Source organism: Mobula birostris, chromosome 29 (genome assembly GCF_030028105.1).
Source record: "Mobula birostris isolate sMobBir1 chromosome 29, sMobBir1.hap1, whole genome shotgun sequence".
Classification (NCBI taxonomy): domain Eukaryota; kingdom Metazoa; phylum Chordata; class Chondrichthyes; order Myliobatiformes; family Myliobatidae; genus Mobula; species Mobula birostris.
Genome location: NC_092398.1, coordinates 28,256,689 through 28,281,280, shown reverse-complemented (window position 1 = coordinate 28,281,280; position 24,592 = coordinate 28,256,689). Strand labels below are relative to the sequence as shown.

The 24,592-nt window shown below is 45.6% G+C and overlaps 1 protein-coding gene across 4 annotated transcripts in view; it reads left to right on the top strand.

The window, feature by feature from the left end:
* The window catches only part of LOC140189874 (serine/threonine-protein kinase WNK3-like), a 150,514-nt gene that overhangs the window by 85,411 nt on the left and 40,511 nt on the right, over positions 1–24,592 (top strand). For all 4 annotated transcript variants that reach the window (XM_072246206.1, XM_072246208.1, XM_072246207.1 and 1 more), the window contains exons 5-10: positions 9,293–9,450; positions 13,479–13,567; positions 18,010–18,229; positions 18,618–18,876; positions 23,255–23,466; positions 23,950–24,014. In XM_072246206.1, coding sequence (XP_072102307.1) covers positions 9,293–9,450; positions 13,479–13,567; positions 18,010–18,229; positions 18,618–18,876; positions 23,255–23,466; positions 23,950–24,014 — 1,003 coding nt within the window. The remainder of the gene's footprint in view (positions 1–9,292; positions 9,451–13,478; positions 13,568–18,009; positions 18,230–18,617; positions 18,877–23,254; positions 23,467–23,949; positions 24,015–24,592) is intronic.

Genomic DNA, 24,592 nt, shown 5'->3' with positions numbered 1-24,592 from the left:
GGGGTGTCATCTCATCATCGTCTGTTTCCATCAGAGCAGGCAGGTCATCTTCTTCTATGTCTGCCTGCCTCGATGTCGAAGATTGAGGTTCGTCATCTGCTGTGGCTGATGTGGAAGGCTTGAAAAACGACAGTATGCTTGACTGCTTAGCCTCGTGCATTTTTCTATCATACAGTTCTTTGTAAGCACTCAAACCATGCTGCAAATATGCCCTAAAGCTACGTACCCTATCAAAATTAAAGTCGTACTTTTCTGCAATCATTGCAGCGAAAATCTCACGCAGTTGCTTCACGTTCAGTTCCTGGACAACTTCACTTTCGGTCCGTTCGCTACTGCATTCGGTTTCGATTGTTATCCTTTCCTCTTCCAATTGCATCAGCTCTTCATCTATCAGTTCTTGGTCACGGGATGCCAAACCTCTTCAACATCATCTTCGTCAACTTCCACAAGCCAAACTCACTTTGTCCTTACTTCGTTCACCACGATTGAAACGCTTAATTATGTTTAGTTTTACACCAAGTGTAACACCTTTATGAGCTCTTTTAGGCTTTTCTGATACCTTAGAACTCATTTTGCTAATGGATGCTCAGAATAAATCGAGGTAAAGCACAGATGCTCCCAGGTATGTGTTTAAGCAATGCCAGCTAGAATGCAGTTCCGGGGGAGGAGCTTTGCTGCTCGGGGCACGTGCTACCTTTTTTCGTAACAGTGAAAACACCTTCTGTTAATGAAACTGGTAATTAATGTAGGTCTTTCGTAACAGCGAGATTTCATAAAGCGAACGTTCGAAAAGCTGGGGACACCTGTATGATATGATGGGCTCTGTATGATCTTGCATTTTATTGCTTGCTTGCCTGCACTGCACTCTTTAACTGTAAAACTTGATATTGCGTTATTTTCTTTTGAGAAGTAAACCACAGTAACAGGCCCTACTGCCCAATTACACCACAGTGACCAATTAACCTACTAGCCCCTATACTTTGAGGCGTCAGTTCCTTAAGGTTGTTATCGCTGGGGGAGGTAGTGGGAGTAAGCTCCCACTACCTATTAAATGCTCCCAATGACGTGCATCTCAAATAGCCTCTGACAACCAAGTCCACCTCCTGGCCTTCGCACATGGCTTCGCAACTCAGCCCAACAGAGTCATTTCTACTGACACGAGAAGGGGCAGCTGCAGGTTACTAGCGCCTTAAAACCAGTTACTTCAGGCAGGTGGGGTTTGTTAGCCATGGTTGACAGCTCATCGAGGAGAAGGAAAACTCTGATCTCAAACCTCTGCTGCCTTGAAGCTATACCCACTCATGGGGAATGCTTCAGGAATGAACCCAGAGGAAAATTTTGGAGCTGGAATCCTTAAAGGAGCCCTAAGTTAAAATCAGGGTTGACTGGCTAAAACTCCTGTGAAGCTGCAGGTGCCAAACTATATCGGTCTCTGCTGTTCCTTTGGATTTATCAGATGTGTGGAGAGGGAGAGCTTGCTGCACAGGCACCAGCTTGGTCTCCGTATCGTGCTGCCCTGGCTTGCATATCACGTAGGCAGTTTGGACATAATATCCATGGTTGACCCCAACCAATGGAGGCCTTTGAGATGTGGGAGGAAACCAGAGCGTCTGGGGGAAACGGTCGCAGCGAGAGCTTATAAATATCTTACAGAGAGCGACAGGAATCGAACCTGTGTTGCTGACGCTGTAGTCGTGTTGCTCTAACCGCTATGTCACCGTGCCACCCCTTTTTGTTTGCAATATTTATTTATTTTTGTTTTTATATATATATATATATATATGTGTGTGTGTGTGTGTCTGTCTGTCTGTGTCTGTCTGTCATATATATACACACACACACACACACACACACACACACACACACACACACACAGTGGCATGCAAAAGTTTGGGCATCCCTGGTCAAAATTTCTGTTACTGTGAACAGCTAAGCCAGTAAAAGATGAACTGATTTCCAAAAGGCATGAAGTTAAAGATGACACATTTCTTTAATATTTTAAGCAAGAAAACTTTTATTTCCATCTTTTACAGTTTCAAAATAACAAAAAAGGAAAAAGACCCGAAGCAAAAGTTTTGGCATCTTTGCATGGTCAGTACTTAGTTACACCCCCTTTGGCACGTATCACAGCTTGTAAACACTTGTCTTTCAATTCTTGTTTGGGGGATTTTTGCCCATTCTTCCTTGCAAAAGGCTTCTAGTTCTGTGAAATTATTGGGCCGTCTTGCATGCACTGCTCTTTTGAGGTCTATCCACAGATTCTCGATGATGTTTAGGTCGGGGGACTGTGAGGGCCATGGCAAAACCTTCAGCTTGTGCCTCTTGAGGTAGTCCATTGTGGATTTTGAGGTGTGATTAGGATCATGATCCTGTTGTAGAAGCCATCCTCTTTTCATCTCCGGCTTTTTTACAGATGGTGTGATGTTTGCTTCCAGAATTTGCTGGTATTTAATTGCATTCATTCTTCCCTGTACCAGTAAATGATCTCCCGTGCCACTGGCTGCAACACAAGCCTAAAGCATGATCGATCAACCCCTGTGCTTAACAGTTGGAGAGGGATTCTTTTCATGAAATTCTGCACCCTTTTTTCTCCAAACATACCTTTGCTCATTGCGGCCAAAAAGTTTTATTCAAAAGGTTCAAAGGAACATGTAAACAAGCCTGATGCATTTTGGAAACAAGTCCTGTGGACTGAAGAAGTTAAAACACACCTCAAAATCCGCAATGGACTACCTCAAGAGGTGCAAGCTGAAGGTTTTGCCATGGCCCTCACAGTCCCCCGACCTAAACGTCATTGAGAATCTGTGGATAGACCTCAAAAGAGCAGTGCATACAAGACAGCCCAAGAATCTCACCGAACTAGAAGCCTTTTGCAAGGAAGAATGGGCGAAAATCCTCCAAACAAGAATTGAAAGACTCTTAGCTGGTACAGAAGGCATTTACAAGCTGTGATACTTGCCAAAGGCCCAAACTTTTGCTTCAGGCCCTTTACCTTTTTTGTTATTTCGAAACTGTAAAAGATGGAAATAAAAAAAAAGTTTTCTTGCTTAAAATATTAAAGAAATGCGTCATCTTTAACTTTATGCCTTTTGGAAATCAGTTCATCTTTTACTCACTTAGCTATTCACGGTAACAGAAATTTTGATCGGGGTGCCCAAACTTTTGCATGCCACTGTGTGTGTGTATATATATATATATATATATATATATATATATAGAGTAATTTTTGCCACCATACTGCTGCCACAAAACAGATTTCATAAGTCACTGATAATAAATCTGATCCAGAAAGGGGAGCAGTATTTGAATTTGGCTGGTTTGATAAAGCTAGCTGGACTGAATTTGAACTATTTATTTTTGCGATTTATGCCATTTTTAAGTCTTTGCAATATACTGTTTCCGCAAAGCAAGCTTCACTTTATTTTGAGTCATAGAGCACTACATCACAGAAGCAGTCCCTTCAGCCCATTTAGTCAGTGCTGAACTCTTATTCTGCCTAGTCCCATTGACCTACACCTGGACAATAGCCCTCCACACCCCTCCCATCCATGTACTTATCCAAATTTCTCTTAAATATTGAGATTGAACCTGTATCCACCACTTCCACTGGTGGCTCATTCGACACTCTGAGTGAAGACCTTCCCCCCTCAGGTTCCACTTAAACATTTCACCTTTTACCCTTAACCTATGACCTCTAGTTCTAGCCTCACCCAACCTCAGTGGAAAAAGCCTGCTTGCAGTTACCCTCTCTATACCCCTCATAATTTTGTATACTTCTTATCAAATCTCCACTTATTCTTCTACACTCCAGGGAACAAAGTCCTAATCTATTCAACCTTTCCCTACAACTCAGGCCCTCTAGTCTTGTAAACTTTCTCTGTACCCTTTCAGTCTTATATCTTTCTTCTAGTCAGTGACAAACTTAATACTGGGAAAACCTCCCTGATCCCGTCTCCTGCACTGACATTAAAAGAACCAGATCCTGGTTTAAAGTACTGTGTGTAAGGCTACACATTTGACAGAGAAGCATCCCTGTTTGTGCAGTGGGGTGGTATTTTCCTCTTTTATATTGTGGTGCTGCACCGGTCACCTTACAGAGGCACCGGAATCTGGAGCAACACACAAAATTGCTGAAGGAACTGATCCCATACCCTCCATGTTCAGCAAATCATTCTCTGTAACTTCCGCCATCTTCAATGGGATACTACCACATCTTTCCCTCCACAACCCCCCCCCCACTCTCTGTTTTCCGCAGGGATCGCGCTCTCCGTGACTCCCTTACACACTGGTTTCCCCCACCCCCAGTGATCTGCCTCCTGGGACTTAACCCTGCAAGCAGGACAAGTCCTTTCACCTCGTTCCTCACCACCATTCAGGGCCTCAAGTAGTTCTTCTAGGTGAGGTGACTCTTCACGTGCGGGTGTGGGGTCATCTACTGTATTTGGTGTCCTTCGTGTGGCCTCCTCCATATTGGTGAGACACAGCGTAGATGGGGGATCACTTTGTGAGCACCTTCACTCCACCTGCAACAGGCAGGCTTTCCTGGTGGCCACTCATTTCAATTCCATGCCCCATTCCCATCCCGACATGTCGGTCTATGGCCTCCTTTACTGCCATGATGAGGCTGCTGCAATTAGCCGATGGCCCAATTAACCAGAATCCACTGTGCTATCCTGAGATTCATTTTCTTGTGGGCATTCACAGTGAATACTAAGAAACACAATAGAATCAATGAAAAACCACACACAAAGGCAGACGAGCAACCACAGTGCAAAATATGACAAATTATTGAAATACAAAAACTAGATGATAATAAAAATGATAAATAATACTGAAAAGATGAGTTGTAGAGTCCTTGAAAGTGAGTCCAGAGACTGTGGAATCAATTTAGTGTTGAGTTGAGTGAAGTTATCCACATTGGTTCAGGAGCCTGATGGCATGGCCATAGGGTAATAACTGTTCCTGAACCTTGTGCTGTGTAAGGCTCCTGTACCAGAGGGCATGGAAGTGACAGAGGACTGGTGGAGTCTAATTGGAGAGAAAGAATTCCCCATCCCACCCCCTCTTCTCCCCCTCCCTCTCCATGTACCTAGCACTCAAAGGTTCCCCACCTCCCTCCCTCCTATCTTATGCCCCAACTTCTTCCCTTATCAGATTCCGTCATCTGCTGTCCCTTCTGTCGCCATTCCAATTCCTCCCCCTCCATCTGCCTACCACCACCTCCTCATCTAGATCCACCTTTTACCTCACATTTCCTCCAGCCATCTTCCCTCTTTCGTCCAGTTCTGATGTAAGGTCTCGGCCTGAAACGTCAACTGTCCACTTCTCTCCACAGATGCTGCCTAATCCATTGAGTTCCGCCAGAACTTGGTGTGTTAGTTCGATTGTGTATTTGCCGTGGTCAAAGGGAATTTGAAATTAGGCTGTTCTCACTCTTAAGGCAGCAGTATGACTCACTAAGATCCAAGTAACATCAATGTGACTGCATTGTCATGTCTAGACTGTTTCATTTCTTTTATATGCTTAAGGGACATGCTGAACAAGTATTTAATTGCCCACCCATAACTACCCAGGGTCTTGAGAAGGTGATGGGGAGCTGCTGTTTGGAATTCCTGCTGTTGTTGAGGTGTGGGTGCGTCCACAGCGCCATTAGGGAGGGAGTGCCAGGATTTTGTCCCAGCAATGGCATAGGGGGTACTACCACAAGAAAGCAATGTCCATCATCAAGAACCCCTCCAGGAGGAGAAGATGGCGGCGCGACGGCAGCGCACACGGCCTCTCCGGTGAATGATATCTGTAATCTGTTAAGTGGGGGACCGTGCACAATCCTGATTTGATGGAGACGGACGTGAGAGTACAGAGGAACATCTGGAAAACTTCTGAAATGCCCGCTTCACTGCCGCTGCCACCATGTGGTAACCGGAATCTCCGGAGCAGAAGGCCCTGAATCCTCGGCTTTGCTTGTTTCAGCGGCCGGGGCTAGGTCAAAGGCGCTCGGCAGAGGATGGCGCTCGGGGGGCTGGTCGGAGGCTCGAGGTTTTCAGATGGACTGACTCAGTGTCGGCTGTGGTCGGCTGCTTCCAAGGCATCAGCTAGTTGACGGTGCCTGGAGGTTTATGGCAGGGAGTTTCTCCCTTTTGCCGCCTGTTATCTGGGACTCGGGAGTCGATTGACCCGGGGACTTTGAGACTTTTTTTTACCGTGTCCATGGTTTGTTCTTCATCAAATTACGGTACTGCTTTGCACTGCTGTAACTATATGTTATAATTATGTGGTTCTGTCAGTGTTAGTCTTTGGTTTGTCCTGTTTTCTGTGATATCACTCGAGAAATATTGTATAATTTCTTAATGCATGTATGCATTTCTAAATGACAATAAAAGAGGATTGGGTGTTCTCATAATCTAATCCATTCTTGCTGTTGCCATCGGCAGGAGGTACAGGAGCCTCAGGTCCCACACCACCAGGTTCAGGAACAGTTAATACCCTGCAACCATCAGACTCCTGAACTAGTGTAGATAACTTCACTCACCTCAACACTGAACTGATTTCACAACCTACGGATTCACTTTCAAGAACTCTACATGTTCTCAATATTATTTATTCACTTATTCATTAATTATTATCATTATTCGTTCCTTTTTTGTACTTACACAGTTTGTCTTTTGCATGTTAGTTGTTTGACAGTCATTGTGTGTAGTTTTTCATTGTTTCTATTGTATTCCTTTGTTCTATAAGGAAATGAATCTTTGTTCCTGTAAGGAAATGAATCTCAGGGTAGTATATGGTGACATATACATACTTTATTTTGAACTTTGATATACAGTGGACACGTCGGGGCCAGGAAATCTTGGCCCAATTAATCAGCTTCTCCAGTTAGCCAAAGTTTCATGGAAATAATTTAAAAAGGTATAAAAAGAAAGACAAGCTACCATTTATTAAACAGATTATTTATTTAATTACAGAGCGAATTAGAGCACTATCAATATTATTGCAGTACTATAAAACCGTGTATTAGCTTCTAATAGTTATCAGTGGAAGAATTTATCTACCGTGTTCTTTTGATTGACTATAAAAGAATAAAATCAGCGCAGACACCGAGTGAGATAGTAGATTGACTTCAAACAGTGCTTTTGACAATTTCCTCCATTTTAATTGGAGCACTCAACATGATTGTTGATACCTTCAAATTCTGCGTGCTCCTAACATATTAAGGTAGTGAAATCCTTTAATTTTCACTCCTAGTCTTTTCTGGTGTCTCCATGCCTGAACACTTGAAATCTCAGTGAGCAAAACAGTTCTGAATTGTCTTGTTGTTTGTTACTCACCAACTATCAGTGACAAAAATTTTGACACAAGCAAGCAAGTGACGCTACTTAAAAACTGCTCAGCCACACAACTTGCACGTGATGCTCAGAAACTGTTTGGCAACAGTCTCCTGCCCCCAGTTAAGCAGCATAGTCTCCCAAATAAACAAAGAGAACCGCAGCTATGTTCTCAATATGTTTTTGTTCTTGAGTTTTCCCAAATAAGCAGCTGCCCTGATTAACCAATGACCCAAGTAACAGAATGCACTGTATTTCCAAGTGAGGATAGTGTGTGACTTGGTGGGCAACTTGCAGGTGGTGTTGTTCCCTTGCCTTTGCGGCCCTTGTCCTACTGCTTGGGAGAGGTAGTGGGTTTCAAAAAAGTTGCCTAGGGAGTGTCGGTGAATAGCTGCAGCGCTCCCTGTAGATGGTACACACCTGCTACTCCTCACTTCAGATACTGAGGGGTAAAGTGGCCGTACTAAGGCATTGATCAGGTCACACTTGGAGTATTGTGAGCAGGTTAGGGCTCCTTATCTTAGAAAGGACGTGCTGGCATTGGAGAGGGTCCAGAGGAAGTTTGCAAGAATAATCCCGGAATGAAAGGGTTAACGTATGAGGAGCGTTTGATGGCTCTAGGCTTGTACTCACTAGAACTTAGAAGAATGATGGGGGGCAGGGGTGGATTTCATGGAAGTCTGTCGAATATTGAAAGGCCTAGGTAGAGTGGATGTGAAGAGGATGTTTCCTATAGTGGGAGAATCTAGGACCAGAGGGCACAGTGTCAGAATAGAACAGAGATGAGGAGGAATTTCTTTAGCCAGAGAGTGGTGAAACTGTGGAATTCATTGCCATAGACAGCTTCGGAGGCCAAGTCATTGGGTATATTTAAAGTGGAAGTTGATAGTTTTTGATTTGTAGCGGGTGTCAAAGGTTATGGGGAGAAGGCAGGAAAATGGGGTTGAGAGGGAAAATAAATCAGCCCTGATGGAATGGTGGAACAGACTCAATGGGCTGAATGGCCTAATGCTGCTCCTAAGTAAGCATATTAAAATCCTTGCTGACCTGATGTACACATCAGCCTTTGGATAGTAAGCGGTGGGGTCAGTTGGCTCTGGCTTCACTCTGCTTATACTTTTTTCCTTCTGTTATTTGTGAGCGATAATAATGGTAAATATGTAGTTCAATGCCTCCATGAATATGTATTTTTTCATAATTAACATATTTTTATACGCTTATTTATTACTTATCCTTTTTCATTTAAAGTCTGTAATAATTGTAACTTAATTGTCACAGTAGTATTAATAATATTGTGACAATTAAGTAATATTGAGACAAATGGGCCTGTTCAAAGCTCAAAGTAAATTTATTGTCAAAGTACATAATTGTCACCATATACAACCCCGAGATTCATTTTATTGCAGGCATTCACAGTAGAACAAAGAAATACAGTAGAAACCATGAAAAACTGCACACAAAGACTGACAAAGAACCAACGTGCAAAAGCCAATAAATTGTTGAAATGCCAAAAAAGACCCCTAATAATTATATAAATAATACAGAGATCATGAGTTATAGGGTCTTTCAAAATGAGTCTATAGGTTGTGGAATCAGTTCAGGGTTGAGGTGAGTGCAGTTGTCCACATTGGTTGAGGGACTGTTTCTGAACCTGGTGGTGTGAGTCCTGAGGCTTCTGTGCATTCTTCCTGATGGCACCAGTGAGAAGAGAGCATGTCCTGGGTGTTGGGGATGCCTGATGATGGACGCTGCTTTACTGCAACAGTGCTCTATGCAGATGTGCTCAATGGTGGGGAGGGCTTTACCCGTGATGGACTGGACATTTTCCTTTCCCTTTCAGGGGCTCTGGTGTTTCCATACCAGGACGTGATTCCATGCTGTATCTCCAAAACAAGAACAATAAATATTTAAATTTTCTTTAACAAATTCAACACGTTAAGCTTGTCTGTCACTGTTCCTTCCCCCGGCAGGAACTCCAGAATTCATGGCTCCGGAGATGTATGAAGAGCATTATGACGAATCCGTCGACGTTTACGCCTTTGGGATGTGCATGCTGGAAATGGCTACCTCAGAATACCCCTACTCCGAATGCCAGAACGCTGCCCAAATCTACCGGAAAGTAACCAGTGTAAGTCTGATTCCTTCTCATTGTTTTTAAAGATCAAGGGATGATCCGTAGCTTTAAACTCCTTGGTGCTATTATATCAGAGAATGTCTTGGGACCAGCACAAAGGAGGCGTGAGAGCATCATTACTTTCTTAGAAGATTGTGAAGATTCAGCAAGTCACCTGAAACTTTGACAGGCTTTTATAGATGCACAGTGGAGAGTGTCCTGACTGGTTGCATCATGGCCTGGTATGTAAACACCAGTGCCCAGGAACAAAAAGGTTTATAGAAAATGGTGGATACAGCCCAGTCAATCACAGGTAAAGCCCTCCGCACCACTGAGCATATTTAGACGGAGCGCTGCCACAAGAAAGCAGCATCCATCATTAACAACCCCACTCCCAGCATCCAAGCCACGCTCTCTTCTCGTTGCTGCCATTTGGCAGCAGGTACAGGAGCCTTAAGTCCCACACCACCAGGTTCAGGCTTCAACCTTCAGGCTCCTGAACCAGCATGATAGCTTCACTCACCTCAACATTGAACTGATTCCACAACCTACCGATTCACCTTGAAGGACTCTACAACTCGTGTTCTCAGTATTGTTACTACTAATTTACTTTTTAATTTGCATGGTATGTTGTGTTTTGCACATTGATTATTTGTCAGTCTTTGTGTGTAGTTTTTCATTGATTCTTTTGTATTTCTCTTTTCTACTGTGAATATCTGCAAGAAAATCAATCTCAAGGTAGTATATGGTGACATATATAGTACTGTGCAAATCTTAGGCACACACATATAGTTAGAGTGGTTAAGAGTTGCACAGTACTGTATTTGTTAATGTGGTGCGGAGAGTGAGTTCGTCAATCTCGCGGGAGCAAAGGATGTTGGGAATGGCTAGGGTGGAGCCTGCAGTAGGGGTGTGGACAGGTGGCAGAGAAGGAGGGACAGGGTGGGGGTGGCGGGTGTGCAGACACACCCAACTTTGAGGCACCAGGCAAGATCATTTGATTCCAAACAATTGGTTTTGTTGATCATTACAGAATGTCTCTCTGGTGCTTTCCACTCCCTTCCCTTTTCCTCAACCATGATTCCCCTCTCCCTGCCCCCTTCCCACTGTCAGTCCACAGTAGAGACCCATATCAGAATCAGGTTTATCATCCTCATGTATGTCATGAAATTTGTTTCTTTGTAGCAGCAGTACAGTGCAATACATAAAATTACTACAGTACTGTGCAAAATTCTTAGGCACGCTGTCAATATATATATGTGCCTAAGACTTTTGCACAGTACTGTATGTACATTCATAGCAAATTTACTTTGAACTTTGAAACACCCTTAGTTATTCGAAAGCAAATCTCAAGCCCCCCTGTGACCTTTGCTGAGCCTGTCTCTCAACATGCACGACGTGCTTGTAAGGTTAGAGGAGAGAAGTTTAAAAGCAAAGCGATTTTTTAATGCAAAGTTTGGTCGATGCCTGGAATGGATTACTAAGTAGAAGCAGGCTTTTAGACAGACATGTGAATAATGGGTGGTGGGGGTGGACATTTTTACCAAAGGAAATGTAAGGCGTTCCTTCTGTCTAGCCTGCTGGTCACCCTTGGGCAGGATATAGCACCTGCTTAGCCCCTCCACCCCCGATCAGGGTCAAGTGAAGCCATGGGAGAAGGTGGCGGATGGCCGTACGAGCAGTACGGTGCATGTCGCGAGTCCTGGTTATGTGACCACTGACTCCCCGCAGACTATCTCTCAAGAGCTGGTAATAGCTGTGGTCACCCGTCTTGTAAGGACACTGCCCAGAAGAAGGCAATGACAAACCACTTTTGTAGAAAATTTGCCAAGAACCATCATAGAAAGAGCATGATCGCTTCGTCATACAACATGGCACATACAGTGATGATGATGTATGAATATGAGAGGAATGGAGGAATATGGATGGTACACAGGATGAAGGCATTTAGTATTAAACAGCATCAGGTTAGCGCAGTATTGTGGGCCAAATGTCCTGCCCAGTACTGTATTGTTCAATGTTCTGCAGCAAATACTCACTCGTCTGGTTTGGCCACCTGATAATGAATGTGCTAGTGTAAAGTGTTATGCAAACCGCTACGCTCACAGACTCAGTAGGCCTATTTATTTGTTGCTTGAATAGACATGAACAGCACCCCATGCCACTAAAGATCAAAGTAAATTTATTATCAAAGTACGTAATGTCACTATAGAACAGGGATCCCCAACTTTTTTTGCACTGCGGACCGGCCGACCGGGGGTGGGGGGGAGGAGTGGTGTTCAAGTAGGGTTAAACTTACCTCAACATTTCTTTTACAATTAGGTTTGCCAACTTTCTCACTCCCAAATAAGGGACAAAAGTAGCAGTCAAATCCTGGGACACTTTACCCTAGGAAAGACTACCATTACCATGAAACCTTGCGTGGGCACCTGTGTGCACATGCGCGTACGTGCCAATTTTTTCCACAAATCGGTTTTGCCTTCATCTTCTCGACTATACAGTACATACATTATTTCTACTTTTTATAGGCTGTGTATTTATCATATCATTCCTGCTTTTACTATATGTTAGTGTTGTTTTCGGTTTTATGTGTTATTTGGTATGATTTGGTAGGTTATTTTTTGGGCCTGGAAATGCTCAAAAATTTTTCCCATATAAATTGATGGTAATTGCTTCTTGGCTTTACGCCATTTCGGCACGAAAGGTTTCATAGGAACGCTCTACCTTAGCGGGGGAAATACGGGACAAAGGCAGTCCCATATGGGACAAACCAATTTAGCCCAATATATGGGATGTCCCGGCAAATATGGGACAGTTGGCAACCCTATGTTCAAGTTCAACAGTGCATGACAGGGAATGAGGAAAGGTGCAGCTGACTCATATCGTTTATTCACGGCCTGGTAGCACATGCTCTACGGCCCAGTGGTTGGGGACCGCTGCTATAGAGTACCCTGAGATTCATTTTCTTATAGGCTTTCACAACAACAACAACAACAACAGAACTACAACAAAATCAATAAAAAACTACACAAGCAAAGGTGGACAAATGGTCAATGTGAAAAGAAACAAAACTGTGCAAATATTAATTAATTGATTAAATGATAATTTATTTATATGATTGCTTGATTAATTAATTAAGTCCTTAATAGTGAGTCCATTGGTTGTGTTCAGTGATCAATTTAGAGTTGAGGTGAGTGAAGTTATCCACGCTGGTTCAGGAGCCTCACAGTTGAAGGGTGATAACTGTTTCTGAACCTGGTGGTGTGGGACCTAAGGCTGCTGTACCTCCTGCCCAATGGTAGTAGTGAGAAGAGAGCATGGGCTGGTTGCTGGGCTCTTTGATGATGGATTCCGTTTTCTTGTAGCAGCACTCCTTGTAAATGTGCTTAATGACAGGGAGAGCTTTTCCTGTGGTGGTGGACTGGACTATATCCACTACCTATAGTCGGCCTTTCCTTTCTTGGGCATTAGTGTTTCCATACCAGGCTGTGATGCAACAGTCAGGATACTCTCCACCCTACATCTGTAGAAGTTTGTCAAAATTTTGATGTCATTCTGAATCTATTCAAACCCCTAAAAAAGTAAAGGTGCGGCTGTGCTTCCTTATGGCATTAGTGTGCTGATCACGGCTCAGATCCCTTGATATGATAAGACCAAGGAATGTAAAGTTACCAGTCCTCTCCACCTCAGATTCCCTTTTGAGAACTGGCTCATGGACCTCTATTTTCCCCCTCCTGTAGTCAATAATCAGCTGTTTGGGTTTGCTGATGTTGTGAGAGAGGTTGTTGTGGCACCATTCAGCCAAATTTTGAATCTTCCTCCTACATGCTGCTTCGGACAACAATAGAGGTGGTGTCAGCAAACTTAAATATGGCATTAAAGTTGAGTTAAAGGGGCCCATTTCTGTCCAGCGTTCTCATACATGGTAAGTTCTACACTGCAGTGGTGCTGGCATCAGGGGAAGACATTGGAGAGTGTTACTTTCTGTCTGCTCTTTGCTGGGGCTGCTTTTGTAAAATCTGCCCTTGTGTTCCTGCTCCTAGGGCATTAAACCGGCAAGCTTTAATAAGGTGAGCGACCCCGAGATCAAGGAAATCATCGAAGGATGCATCCGACAGAACAAGTCGGAAAGGTGGGTTTTACAGATGGGGCTGGGCAAGCAACAGGGGCTCTCCATGACAGAGTTGCAGTGAGGAAACGGGGAAGAAATTAGTTGAAACTGCAAGCAAAAGCATCATAGCAGCTTATTCAAAATCAAGGTTGCTTAATGTCATTTCCAGTACATAAGTGTAAAGGAGAACAAAGTAATTGTTACTCCAGATCCGATACAGCACAGAAAAAATCAATAGGATGAAAGTCCAAAGTTTAAAGTTAATTATTATCAAAGTGCATATATGTCACCATAAATAACCCTGAGATTCATTTGCTTCCGGTCATCCTCAGTAAATCCAAGAAACATAATAGAATCAGTAAAGAATGCACCCAACAGCGCAGAAAAGAAAAGAAATAATAATAAATAAGCAATAAATATCAAAAGCATGAGATGAAGAATCCTTGAAAGTGAGTCCGTAGTTTGTGGGAATGGTTGAAGTGATGGAACGATTAAGGTTATCCCCTCTGGTTCAAGGTCATGATTGTTGAGGGGTAATAACTGTTCCTGAGCCTAGTGGCACGAGTCCTGAAGCTGCTTCCCGATGGCAGCAGTGAGAAGAGAGCATGGGCGGGAGGTGGGAGTCCTTGATGATGATGCTGCTTTCCTGTGAAGCACTCCGTGTAGATGCCCTCACTGGTGGAGAGGGGTTTACCTGTGATGGACTGGGCCATAGCCTCTTCTTTCTGTGGGATTTTCCATTTAAGGGTATTGGTGTTTCCATACCAGGTTGTGATGCAACTAATCAATATGCTCTCCACCTAATGTCTACAGAACACAATAAAAATTTAAAAACACAATAAATATAAATATATTAGCTTATGTACATAGACTGATTGATTGGTTGTCCATAAAGTGACGCTAGGCACAGGAGTGTCTGTATGTAAGTTGACTGACATGAAATGATAAAGTAGTGGTGATTGGGGTATGGAGGGGTGGGTTAGTAGGTGGAAGTGTTGATCAGCCTTGCTGCTTGGGGAAAGTTATCCAGGTAACAATGCTGCGTGGGCTGTTCCGAAGTCAAACAGGTGACCATTAGGAGCAGAATTAGGCCATTCCATCACTTATTTTCCTTCTCAACCCCATTCTCTTGCCTTCTCCCCATAACCTCTGATTCCTTGGTAAACCACAAGCCTATCAACCTCCACTGTAAATATGCCCAATGACTGGGCCTCCACAGCCACCTGTTGAAACAAATTCCATAGATTTGCCACTCTCTGGCTAAAGAAATTCCTCCTCATCTCTGTTCTAATAGAATGGGTTTCTCCTCCGGATGGACTGGTTCTCTCCCACGTTTCAAACACTAATTTGTCAGTAGTTTAATTGGTCACTTGGGTGTAGTTGGGCAGCACAGGCTTGTTGGGCTAGAAGAGCCTATTACAGTGCTGTAAAAGAAAGCAGAATAAAGTGTTAAGTTTACAGAGAGAGAGTGCAGTGCAGGCAGACAATAATGTGCAAGAACATAGGTTGTGAGGACAAGAGTCCATCTTATTGTAGTAGTGCACTAGTCTTATGACACCGGGATCGAAGCTGTCCTTAAGCCTGGTGGTGTGTGCTTTCAGGCTTTTATAGCTTGTATCTTCTGCCCAGTGGGAGGAGGCGGAATGAGAGAATGTTCGGAGTGGTTGGGCTTTTTGATTATGTGGTTGTTTTATCGAGGCAGTGAGGAGTCCGTGGATGGGAGGCTGGTTTCCATGAGGCGCTGGGCTGCATCCAAATCTCTGCAGTATCTTGTTGCCATGGGCAGGGGAGTTGCTGTACTAAGCCCTGATCCGTCCAGTTAGGATGCATCAATATTAAGTGCAGTGGGTAGAGGGGAACAAATGGATGTTATTTACTTTGATTTCCAGAAGGTGTTCAAAAAGGTACCACATAAAAGACTTACCCATAAGATAAGCATGCATAGAGTTGGGGGTGATGTATTAGCATGGATAGAGGATTGGTTAACCAATAGAAAGCAGACAGTTGGGATACATAGGGTGTTACTTCGATTGGCGATCAGTGGTGAATGGTGTGCTGCAGGGGTCGGTGCTGGGCCCGCAACTGTTCACAATATATATTAACGATCTGCATCAAGGGACCAAATGTAGTATATCTAAGTTTGCTGATGACATTAAATTGAGTGGAAAAGCAAATTGTGCCAAGGATACAGAGTCTGCAGAGAGATGTAGATAGGTTAACTGAGTGGTCAAGGGTCTGGCAGATGGAGTACAATGTTGGTAAATGCAAGGTCATCCACATTGGAAGGAAAAATGGCAGATCAGATTACAGTTTAAATGGTAACAGATTGCAGTATGCTGCTGTGCAGAGGGACTTGGGAGTCTTGTGCATGAATCACAAAAGTTTGGTTTGCAGGTGCAGCAGTCTATCAAGAAGGCAAATGGGATGTTGGCCTTCATTGCTAGAGGGATTGAATTTAAGAGCAGGGAGGTTATGCTGCAACTGTATAGGGTACTGGTGAGGCCGCATCTGGAGTACTGTGTGCAGTTCTGGTCTCTTTTTTTGAGGAAGGGTAGACTGGTTTTGGAGGCAGTGCAGAGGAGGTTCACCAGGTTGATTCCATAAATAAAGGAGTTGGATTACGAGGAGAGATTGAGTTGCCTGGGACTATACTCGCTGGAATTCAGAAGTATGAGAGAAAATCTTGTAGAAACATATAAAATTATGAAAGGGATAGATAAGATGGAGGCAGGAAAGTTGTTTCTACCGCTAGGTGAGACTAGAACTAAGGGGCATAGCTTCAAGATTTGGGGGAGTAAATTTAGGACGGAAATGAGGAGGAACTGCTTTTCCCAAAGAGTGGTGAATTTGTGGATTTCTCTGCCCAATGAAGCAATGGAGGCTACCTCAGTAAATATATTTAAGACAAGGTTGGATAGATTTTGGCATTGTAGAGGAATTAAGGGTTATGGGGAAAAGGCAGGTAGGTGGAAAGGATTCCATGGTCAGATCAGCCATAATCTTATTGAATGGTAGAGCAGGCTCAACGGGCCAGATGGCCTACTCCTCCTTCTGCTTCTTACGTTCTTGTACCGTGATGCAGGTATTTCCAATCTGTTAGGTAGGGTTTACTAGAATATTAATGTATAGGTGAAAAATAGACATTGTTTCATAGTCAAGATACTATCTGAGAAGAATTTGGAACCAAACAATCCCCAACTGAACACTGTTCTTACAGAAGTTCAAAAGTAAAGGTGTTTCCCCAAACTATTATGTCAGCAACAACTCAAGCGAATTTCCACTGATGCAAGGTAGAGAGCATTTTGATTGGTTGCACCACCGTCTGGTATGGAGGTGCCAATGCACAAGACTGGAAACTGCTGCTGAGGGTTGTAGAGTCAGCCAGCTTCATAGTAGGCACTAGCTTCCCCAACCAGTGATGCCTCAAGAGGGCAGCATCCAACAGTGAGGACTGTCACCATCAGGGACATGCCCTCTCTCATTACTAACATCAGGGAGGAGGTACAGCAGCCTGAAGACCCACACTCAATGTTTCAGGAAAGACTTCTTCCCCTCCACCATCAGATTTTTCAATGGACAATAAACCCATGAACACGACCTCACTATTTTTGCTCTTTTTGCACGACATTTCATTTTTAATATATGCACTCAGTGGCCACTTTATTGGAACCTGGTGTGGTCTTCTGCTGCTGTAGCCCATAAACTTCAAGGTTCAATGTGTCGTGTATTCACACCACTGCACACCACTGATGTAACGGATGGTTATTTGAGTTACTGTCGTCTTCCTGTCAGATTGAACCAGGCTGGCCATTCTCCTCTGATCTCTCATTAACAAGGCGTTTTCACACACACAACTACCGCTGACCAGATGCTTTTTAAAAGTTTTTTGCACTATCCCCTATAAACTCTTTTAAGCATGAAAATCCCAGCAGACCAGCAGTTTCTGTTGCCTGGCACCAACAATCGTTCCACAGTCAAAGTCACTTTGATCAAATTTCTTCCCCATTCTGATGTTTGGTCTGAACAATAACTGAACCTCTTCACGTGTCTGCGTGCTTTTATGCGTTGAGTTGTAGCCACATGATTGTCTGATTAGATGTTTGCATTAACGAGCGGGTTGTGCACAGGTATATCTAATAAAGTGGCTACAGATTTGTACTTTTTATGGTCAATTATAGTATTTTTATGTATTGCACTGTACTGCTGCAGTATAAATATCTTCTGGTCCAGTCTACCTACTGTAGTTTGCAATATTTATATATTTTGTATATATTATTGTAACATAGTAATAATTTTAATGTATTGCCCTGTACTGCTGCTGCAAAACACAACATATTATAGTGATATAAACCTGATTCTGATTCTGAAGCAAAGGTGTGCAGTCTAGAGTCCTCCCCACACCTCAAACCTGGTCCTCCAGAGATTCAAGGAGCATGGCCTAACCTCTGATCACCTTTGCACAGGCTTGCCATAAAGGACCTCCTGAGCTACGCCTTCTTTGCCGAGGACACGGGCCTGCGGATTGAACTGGCTAAAGAGGACACTAGGCAGGACTCCTCGCTCGCCCTGCGCATCTGGGTGGAAGACCCCAAGAAGCTGAAAGGCAAGCACAAGGACAACGAGGCGCTGGAGTTCAGCTTCGACCTGGAGCAGGACACCCCTGAGGAGGTGGCACAGGAGATGGCAAGTGCTTAACGGGTCCCAAACCTTCTGCGTGTCTCCCTGTGTGTATGTGTGTGTGATCTCAGTGTGCACGTCTCCCTCCGCACTAGTGTGTGTTACTGTGTTTGCCTGTGCCTCCCTGTGTTGTCTCCCTGAATGTCTCCCTGCGTGCATGTGTGCGCAAGTGCTTACACACATGTGTGTTTTTCTCTCTCTCTCTGTTTTTCTTGTGTATCTTGCTGACTGCATGTTTGTGTGTCTCCCTGTGTGCGTGTCTCTGAGTCTAGCACCTTTGGGGTGCTAATGCAGCTTCTCTCTGTTCCCTGTGGGCTGAGGTGGGGGGCTGCGGAGACGATCGTCATTGCCGTTTGCCACCTCCACTGACCTGCAGCACGTTTGGTGGTTCCAGGTCCGATCGGGCTTTTTCCACGAGAGCGACTCCAAGCTGCTGTGCAAGTCCATCCGCGACCGGGTCTCCTTCATCAAGCGGAAGCGCCAGAGGACGCAGCAGATCCGCGAGGTCGAGGAGCAGGAGAAGCTGCGCCCTCAGCCGGAGCAGCCGCTGCCCCCGGCTGCTGCCGGCTGGCACCACCACCCGCCCGAGTCGGAGGACCCAGAGGTCGACCAGCATGTGCTGCAGAGTAAGCTGCTCGCCAACACTGCTTCAGGTAAGCTTCCACCTCCTCTCGCTCCGTCCCCCACCTCTCCCTGCTCCCCCAGCATTGTCCAGTCCTGTTCCCCTGGCGCTATCCGACCGTTCTCCTCCTGCTTTCACTGGAGTAGTCCTCCCCTCTAGAAACACACCGGGCAAAACCTGGCAGCATCCGTGGGAAGCAGGTTAACGATTCAGTTGTTAAGTAGCATGGAACAGACCCTTCAGCCCATCTGTTTTGCATCGACCCATACCTGGACTGTGCTCTTGTACAAACAGCTCTTGTGTACTACTCACTACCTTGACCTCATCTGTTGTACACGTGTGTGTATATATACACACGCCTCACACACCCGCCCCCCCCCACGCACGTCCAACATGCACCCACACACCCATAGAGCAAAAGGCCCTTCGGCCTCTAGTCTGTGCCAAACTGTTACACTGCCTAGTTCCAGCAACCTGCACCCGGACCATAACCCTCCACACCCCTCCCATCCTTGTACTTATCCAACATCTCTTAAATGTTACATCAAGCACCTGCCTCTCCCACTGGGATCTCATTCCACACTCGCACCACCCTCTGACTGAAGAAATTCCCCTCAAGTCTTTCACTTTTCACCCTCAACCTATGGTCCCGATTTCTAGTCTTGCCCAAACTCAGTGGAAAAGCCTGCTTACATTTACCCTGTCTATACCCCTCATAATTTTGTAAATCTCTTATCAAATCTTATTCTCCTGTGCTCCAGGGAGTTAAGTCCTAACTTATTTACCCTTTCCCTATGACTCAGGTTCTCAAGTCCCGGTAACATTCCTATAAATTAGCTCTACACTCTTTCAGCCTTATTGATATCTTTCCTGTAGGTAGATGACCAGAACTACACACAATATCCAAATTAGTTCTCACTACATTTTAGGCAACTTCGACGTAACATCCTAGCTCCTGTACTCAGTGACTTCATTTATGAAGGCTAATGTGTCAAATGTTTTTTTTTAATGACTCTATCTACCTGTGATGCTACTTTCGAGAAGTTATGGATCTGTGTTCCCAGATACTTCTCTGCTGCACTTTCAGTACCCTACCGTTCACTGTGTAAGACCTACCCTGGTTGGTCCTCCCAAAGTGCAACACCTTACTCTTGTCTGCATTAAATTCTATTTATGCAACACACAAAAATTGCTGGTGAATGCTGCAGGCCAGGCAGCATCTATAGGAAGAGGTACAGTCGACTATTTGCCATTTTTCTGCTCATTTTTCCGGCTAGAAGTTTTGATAATCTTCCTTGCTATCCACTGCACCCCACCCCCACCCCGTCTTGATGTCATCGGCAGCTGTGTTGATCTAGTTTGCTACATTGTTGATATAGATGACAAACAGGAACAGGCCCTTCAGCCCACTCTGTCTTTACCGTCCGTGACGTCAAATTAAACTCATCGCAGAGGGAGGAGGGTGACATGGCTGGTGTAACACTATTACTGTGTTAGTGATCTGGCGTCAATTCCTGCCGCTATCTGTAAGCAGTCTGTATTTCTCCCTGTGTCCGTTTGGGTTTACTCCGGCTGCTCCGGTTCCCCCCCACATTCCAGACGTATCGGTCGGTAGGTTAATTGGTCCATGGGTGCAATTATGTGGCATGGGCTCGTTGGGCTGGAGGGGCCTGTTACTGTGCTGTATCTCTTAAAAGTTTAAAGATCTCCACCATCCAGAGCTGTGCCCCCTTCCTTTCTGTATTACCATTGGGTGGGGGGGCGGTGGAGGCACGGGAGACTGAGGACTCGCAGTCAGCATTTTCTGAACTGCTTCTCCTCTGGCGTCAGATTTCTGAGCATTACCTGACTATTTTGCTCTTTTTTATGTTTTATATATTTGTATTTCATGTTTGGTAATATTTTTATATGATTCTGATCCCCTCTGCCTGCACAGGATCCATGTCTCTCCATTCTTCGTATATTCACTTGTCTATCTAAAAGCCTATTAAATGCCTCTATTGTGTCTGCCCTGTCACCACCCGTGGCAGCCCGTTTCAATGGTGTGTGTGTGTGTATGTATATATATATATGCATCTCTCTCCCTCTGAGTGTGAGAGTATGTGTGGAGTTTGCACATTCTAGTGACTATGTAGGTTCTCCCACCCCCGGCCACAATCCGAGTGCTCCAGTTTCCTCCCACGTCCCAGTGTCATTCAGATAGGTTTCATCATACTCTAGGTTAGGGTTGCCAACTTTCTCACTCCCAAACAAGTGACAAAAGTAGCAGTCAAGTACGGGACACTTGTGTTTACCCCGAGAAAGACTACCATGACCATGAAACCTTGCACGGGCACCTGTGTGCGCATGCGTGACGTGCGCATGCGTGACGTGCGCATGCATGTATGTGCCAATTTTTTTTCCTACAAATCAGTTTTGGCTTAATCTTCCCGATTCTGTCTGAGTGAAACTACACTGTACATACATTATTTCTACTTTATCGAGGCTGTGTATTTATCATATCATTCCTGCTTGTACTATATGCTAGTGTTACTTTAGGTTTTATGTGTTATTTGGTATGATTTGGTAGGTTATTTTTTGGGTCTGGGAACGCTCAAAAATTTTTCCCATATAAATTAATGGTAATTGCTTCTTCGCTTTCTGCCATTTCGGCTTACAAACGGTTTCATATGAACTCTCTACCTTAGCAAGGGAAATACAGGACAAGGGCGGTCCCAAATGGGACAAACCAATTTAGCCCAATATACGGGATGTCCCGGCTAATACGGGACAGTTGGCAACCCTACTCCAGGTGTGCTTGGGGAGCTGGTGGGCCAGCCAAAGAGTACGGCTCAGGGAAACGAGTGAGCGGATGGCCTGGCTGTCATTTTGTGGGCAGAATTATATTTGTTATTTCTGACTTTTACATATGGCATGTAATTTATTGTTTTGTCACAGCAGTCCAGTTCAAAAACATAACAACTACTATAAATTCTGAGCAGAACAGGAGAAAGAGAGTGGAATAATGAGTTACTTTGGCATAGTAGCTAACAATCGGAGTCCAATTCCCACCGCTGTCTGTAAGGAATTGGCTCATACTCCGCGTGACGGCATGGGTTTCCTCCCATGTTCCAAAGACGTACAGGTTAGGGTTGGTAAATTGTGGACACGCATGGCAACGCCTATGTGCCCTCAGCACATCCTCAGATTGTGTTGGTCGTTGACGCAAACAGCAACTGTATGTTTCGATGTACACATGATAAATAAAGCTAATCTCACATTGGACCATCCAGAAATCTGATGGCAGAGAGGAAGAAGCTGTACCTGAATTATTGACTGATGGTAGTGATGAGAAGAGAGCATGTCCCAGATAGTGATGGCCCTCAGTGATGGATGCTGTCATCTTGAGGCACTGCCTCCTGAAGATGTCCTCGACAGCAGGGAGGGCTGTACCCATGAAGGAGCTAGCTAACTGACTTCTGCAGACTCCTGTGATCCTATACATTGGAGCCTTCATTCCATGCAGTGATACAACCAGTCAGAATGCTCGCCCTCGTACATCTGTAGAAATCTGTTAGACTCTTTGCAAGAGATTAGATTAGTTGCCTAATCTACAAGAGGGGAATCTTCAGTAATTGCAGGCTGTGTTTGGGTGAGACAATGCCATATGTTCTAATATAGCTTCTTTTCTTCTCCCCCTCCCCCTCCACCCCCACCTCCATGCCTCCCCCTCTCTTCTCCCTCTCTTCCCCTCTTCCCCCCTCTTCCCCCTCTTCCCCCTCTTCCCCTTCCCCCCTTCCCCCCTCTTCCCCCCTCTTCCCCCCTCTTCCCCCTCTTCCCCCCTCTTCCCCCTCTTCCCCCTCTTCCCCCCCTTCCCCCCTTCCCCCCTCTTCCCCCCTCTTCCCCCCTCTTCCCCCTTCCCCCTTCCCCCTTCCCCCTTCCCCCTTCCCCCTTCCCCTTCCCCTTCCCCTTCCCCTTCCCCTTCCCCTTCCCCTTCCCCTTCCCCTTCCCCTTCCCCTTCCCCCTTCCCCCTTCCCCCTTCCCCCTTCTCCCTTCCCCTTCCCCTTCTCCCTTCCCCTTCTCCCTTCCCCTTTTCCCTTCCCCTTCCCCTTCCCCTTCCCCTTCCCCTTCCCCTTCCCCTTCCCCCTTCCCCCTTCCCCCTTCCCCCTTCCCCCTTCCCCCTTCCCCCTTCCCCCTTCCCCTTCCCCCTTCCCCCTTCCCCCTTCCCCTTCACCCCTTCCCCCTCTTCCTCCCCTTCCCCCCTCTTCCCCTCTTCCCCCCTTCCCCCTTCCCCCTTCCCCTTCCCCCTTCACCCCTTCCCCCCTCTTCCCCCCTTCCCCCCTCTTCCCCCCTTCCCCCCTCTTCCCCTCTCTCTGACCTCCCCTCCCCTCCTCTCCAACCCCCCTCCCCACTGAATCATCATCCTGCAGTTGACAGTGTGTCAGACAGCAACCCACCCTCTGCCATGTGCTCTGACACTCAGGGAGGCGTGGGTTTCACCACCGCAGTTGCCTCTGCCGCAGAGCCTGGCACGTGTGCGCCACAGGTCTCCTCGGGTTCCAGCGTGGAGTCGCACCACCCTTCAGCAGGACTCTCTCAGCCGCAGCAGCAGGCCGTGGCTGGATACCAGCAGACAACTGCGGTGAGTAAGCACCAAAGCTCAGCATTGGTCTCAGTGGGGTGAGGGGGGGGGTGTCATGGGACTGGTCAGTTGAGGGAGCAGGAAATCTGCAGGAGAAGCTTTAGAGAGGGTGCTGAGGAGATTTACCCAGATGTTGCTTGGACTGGAGAGCATGTCTTACAAGGATTCTCTCTGGAGCAAAGGTGGATAAGAGGGGCCTTGATGCAAGTACAGAAGGTAAGAAGCATAGATCAAGCGGACAGTCAGAGACTTTTCCCCAGGCTGGAAATGGCTAATAAAAGGGGCATAACTTTAAGGTGCTTGGGGGAAATTATAGAGTGGGATGTCAGAAGTAGGCTTTGTACAGAGTGGTAGTTGTGTGAAACGCACTGCCAGGAGTGGTGTGGAGGCCATTGTACAGTTTTTGTGCATCTAAGCAGTGATTTGTTTCTAACAGGTTCAATGATACAGAATGCTAACATGTGTTTTGCTGTCAATCTGCAGCCCCTGACCCAGCTGGTGGTTCCGGATTCCCAGAGGCCTGCGAGACAGATGCAGGATAACCAGAGGTAGGGTTACTGTTCAAGCTACTGGCAATAGCCCCCTTCCCAGTTGGTATGATAAATGCAGTTGGGTCCAGACTGCTGTATGTGAAGGGTTGGCGAGCTCCTTAAGCGGACTGTACCAGCGAGCTGGGAATTCCCCTTGTCTTCTTCTCTCTCCCCACGTCCCCATCTCTTACCCGCTTTTCCTGGGTCCCAACACCGGTACAGCACAGGAGCAGACTCTTTGACCCACCATGCCTGTGCTGAACATGAAGCTAATCTGAATGAATCCCATCGTCCCACACATGGTCCATGCCCCTCACTCGCTGCCTGTTTACGTGTCTGTCTAAATACCTCTTAAACTTCATCATCATGCCTGCTTCACCTGCTTACACTCTGTGCTTTTCAAAAATCTACCTCCTCCCACCTTAAACATCTGTAGGTCACTCAAAATTTTCGGGGAATTTGAGGGGTGGTTAAGAAGGTGTATGGTCTGTTGGCCTTCATTAGCCGGGAGAGTTGAGTTCAGAGTCGCAAGGTAATGTTGCAGCTCTATAAAACCCTGGTTAGACCATACTTGGAGTATTGTGTTCTGTTCTGGT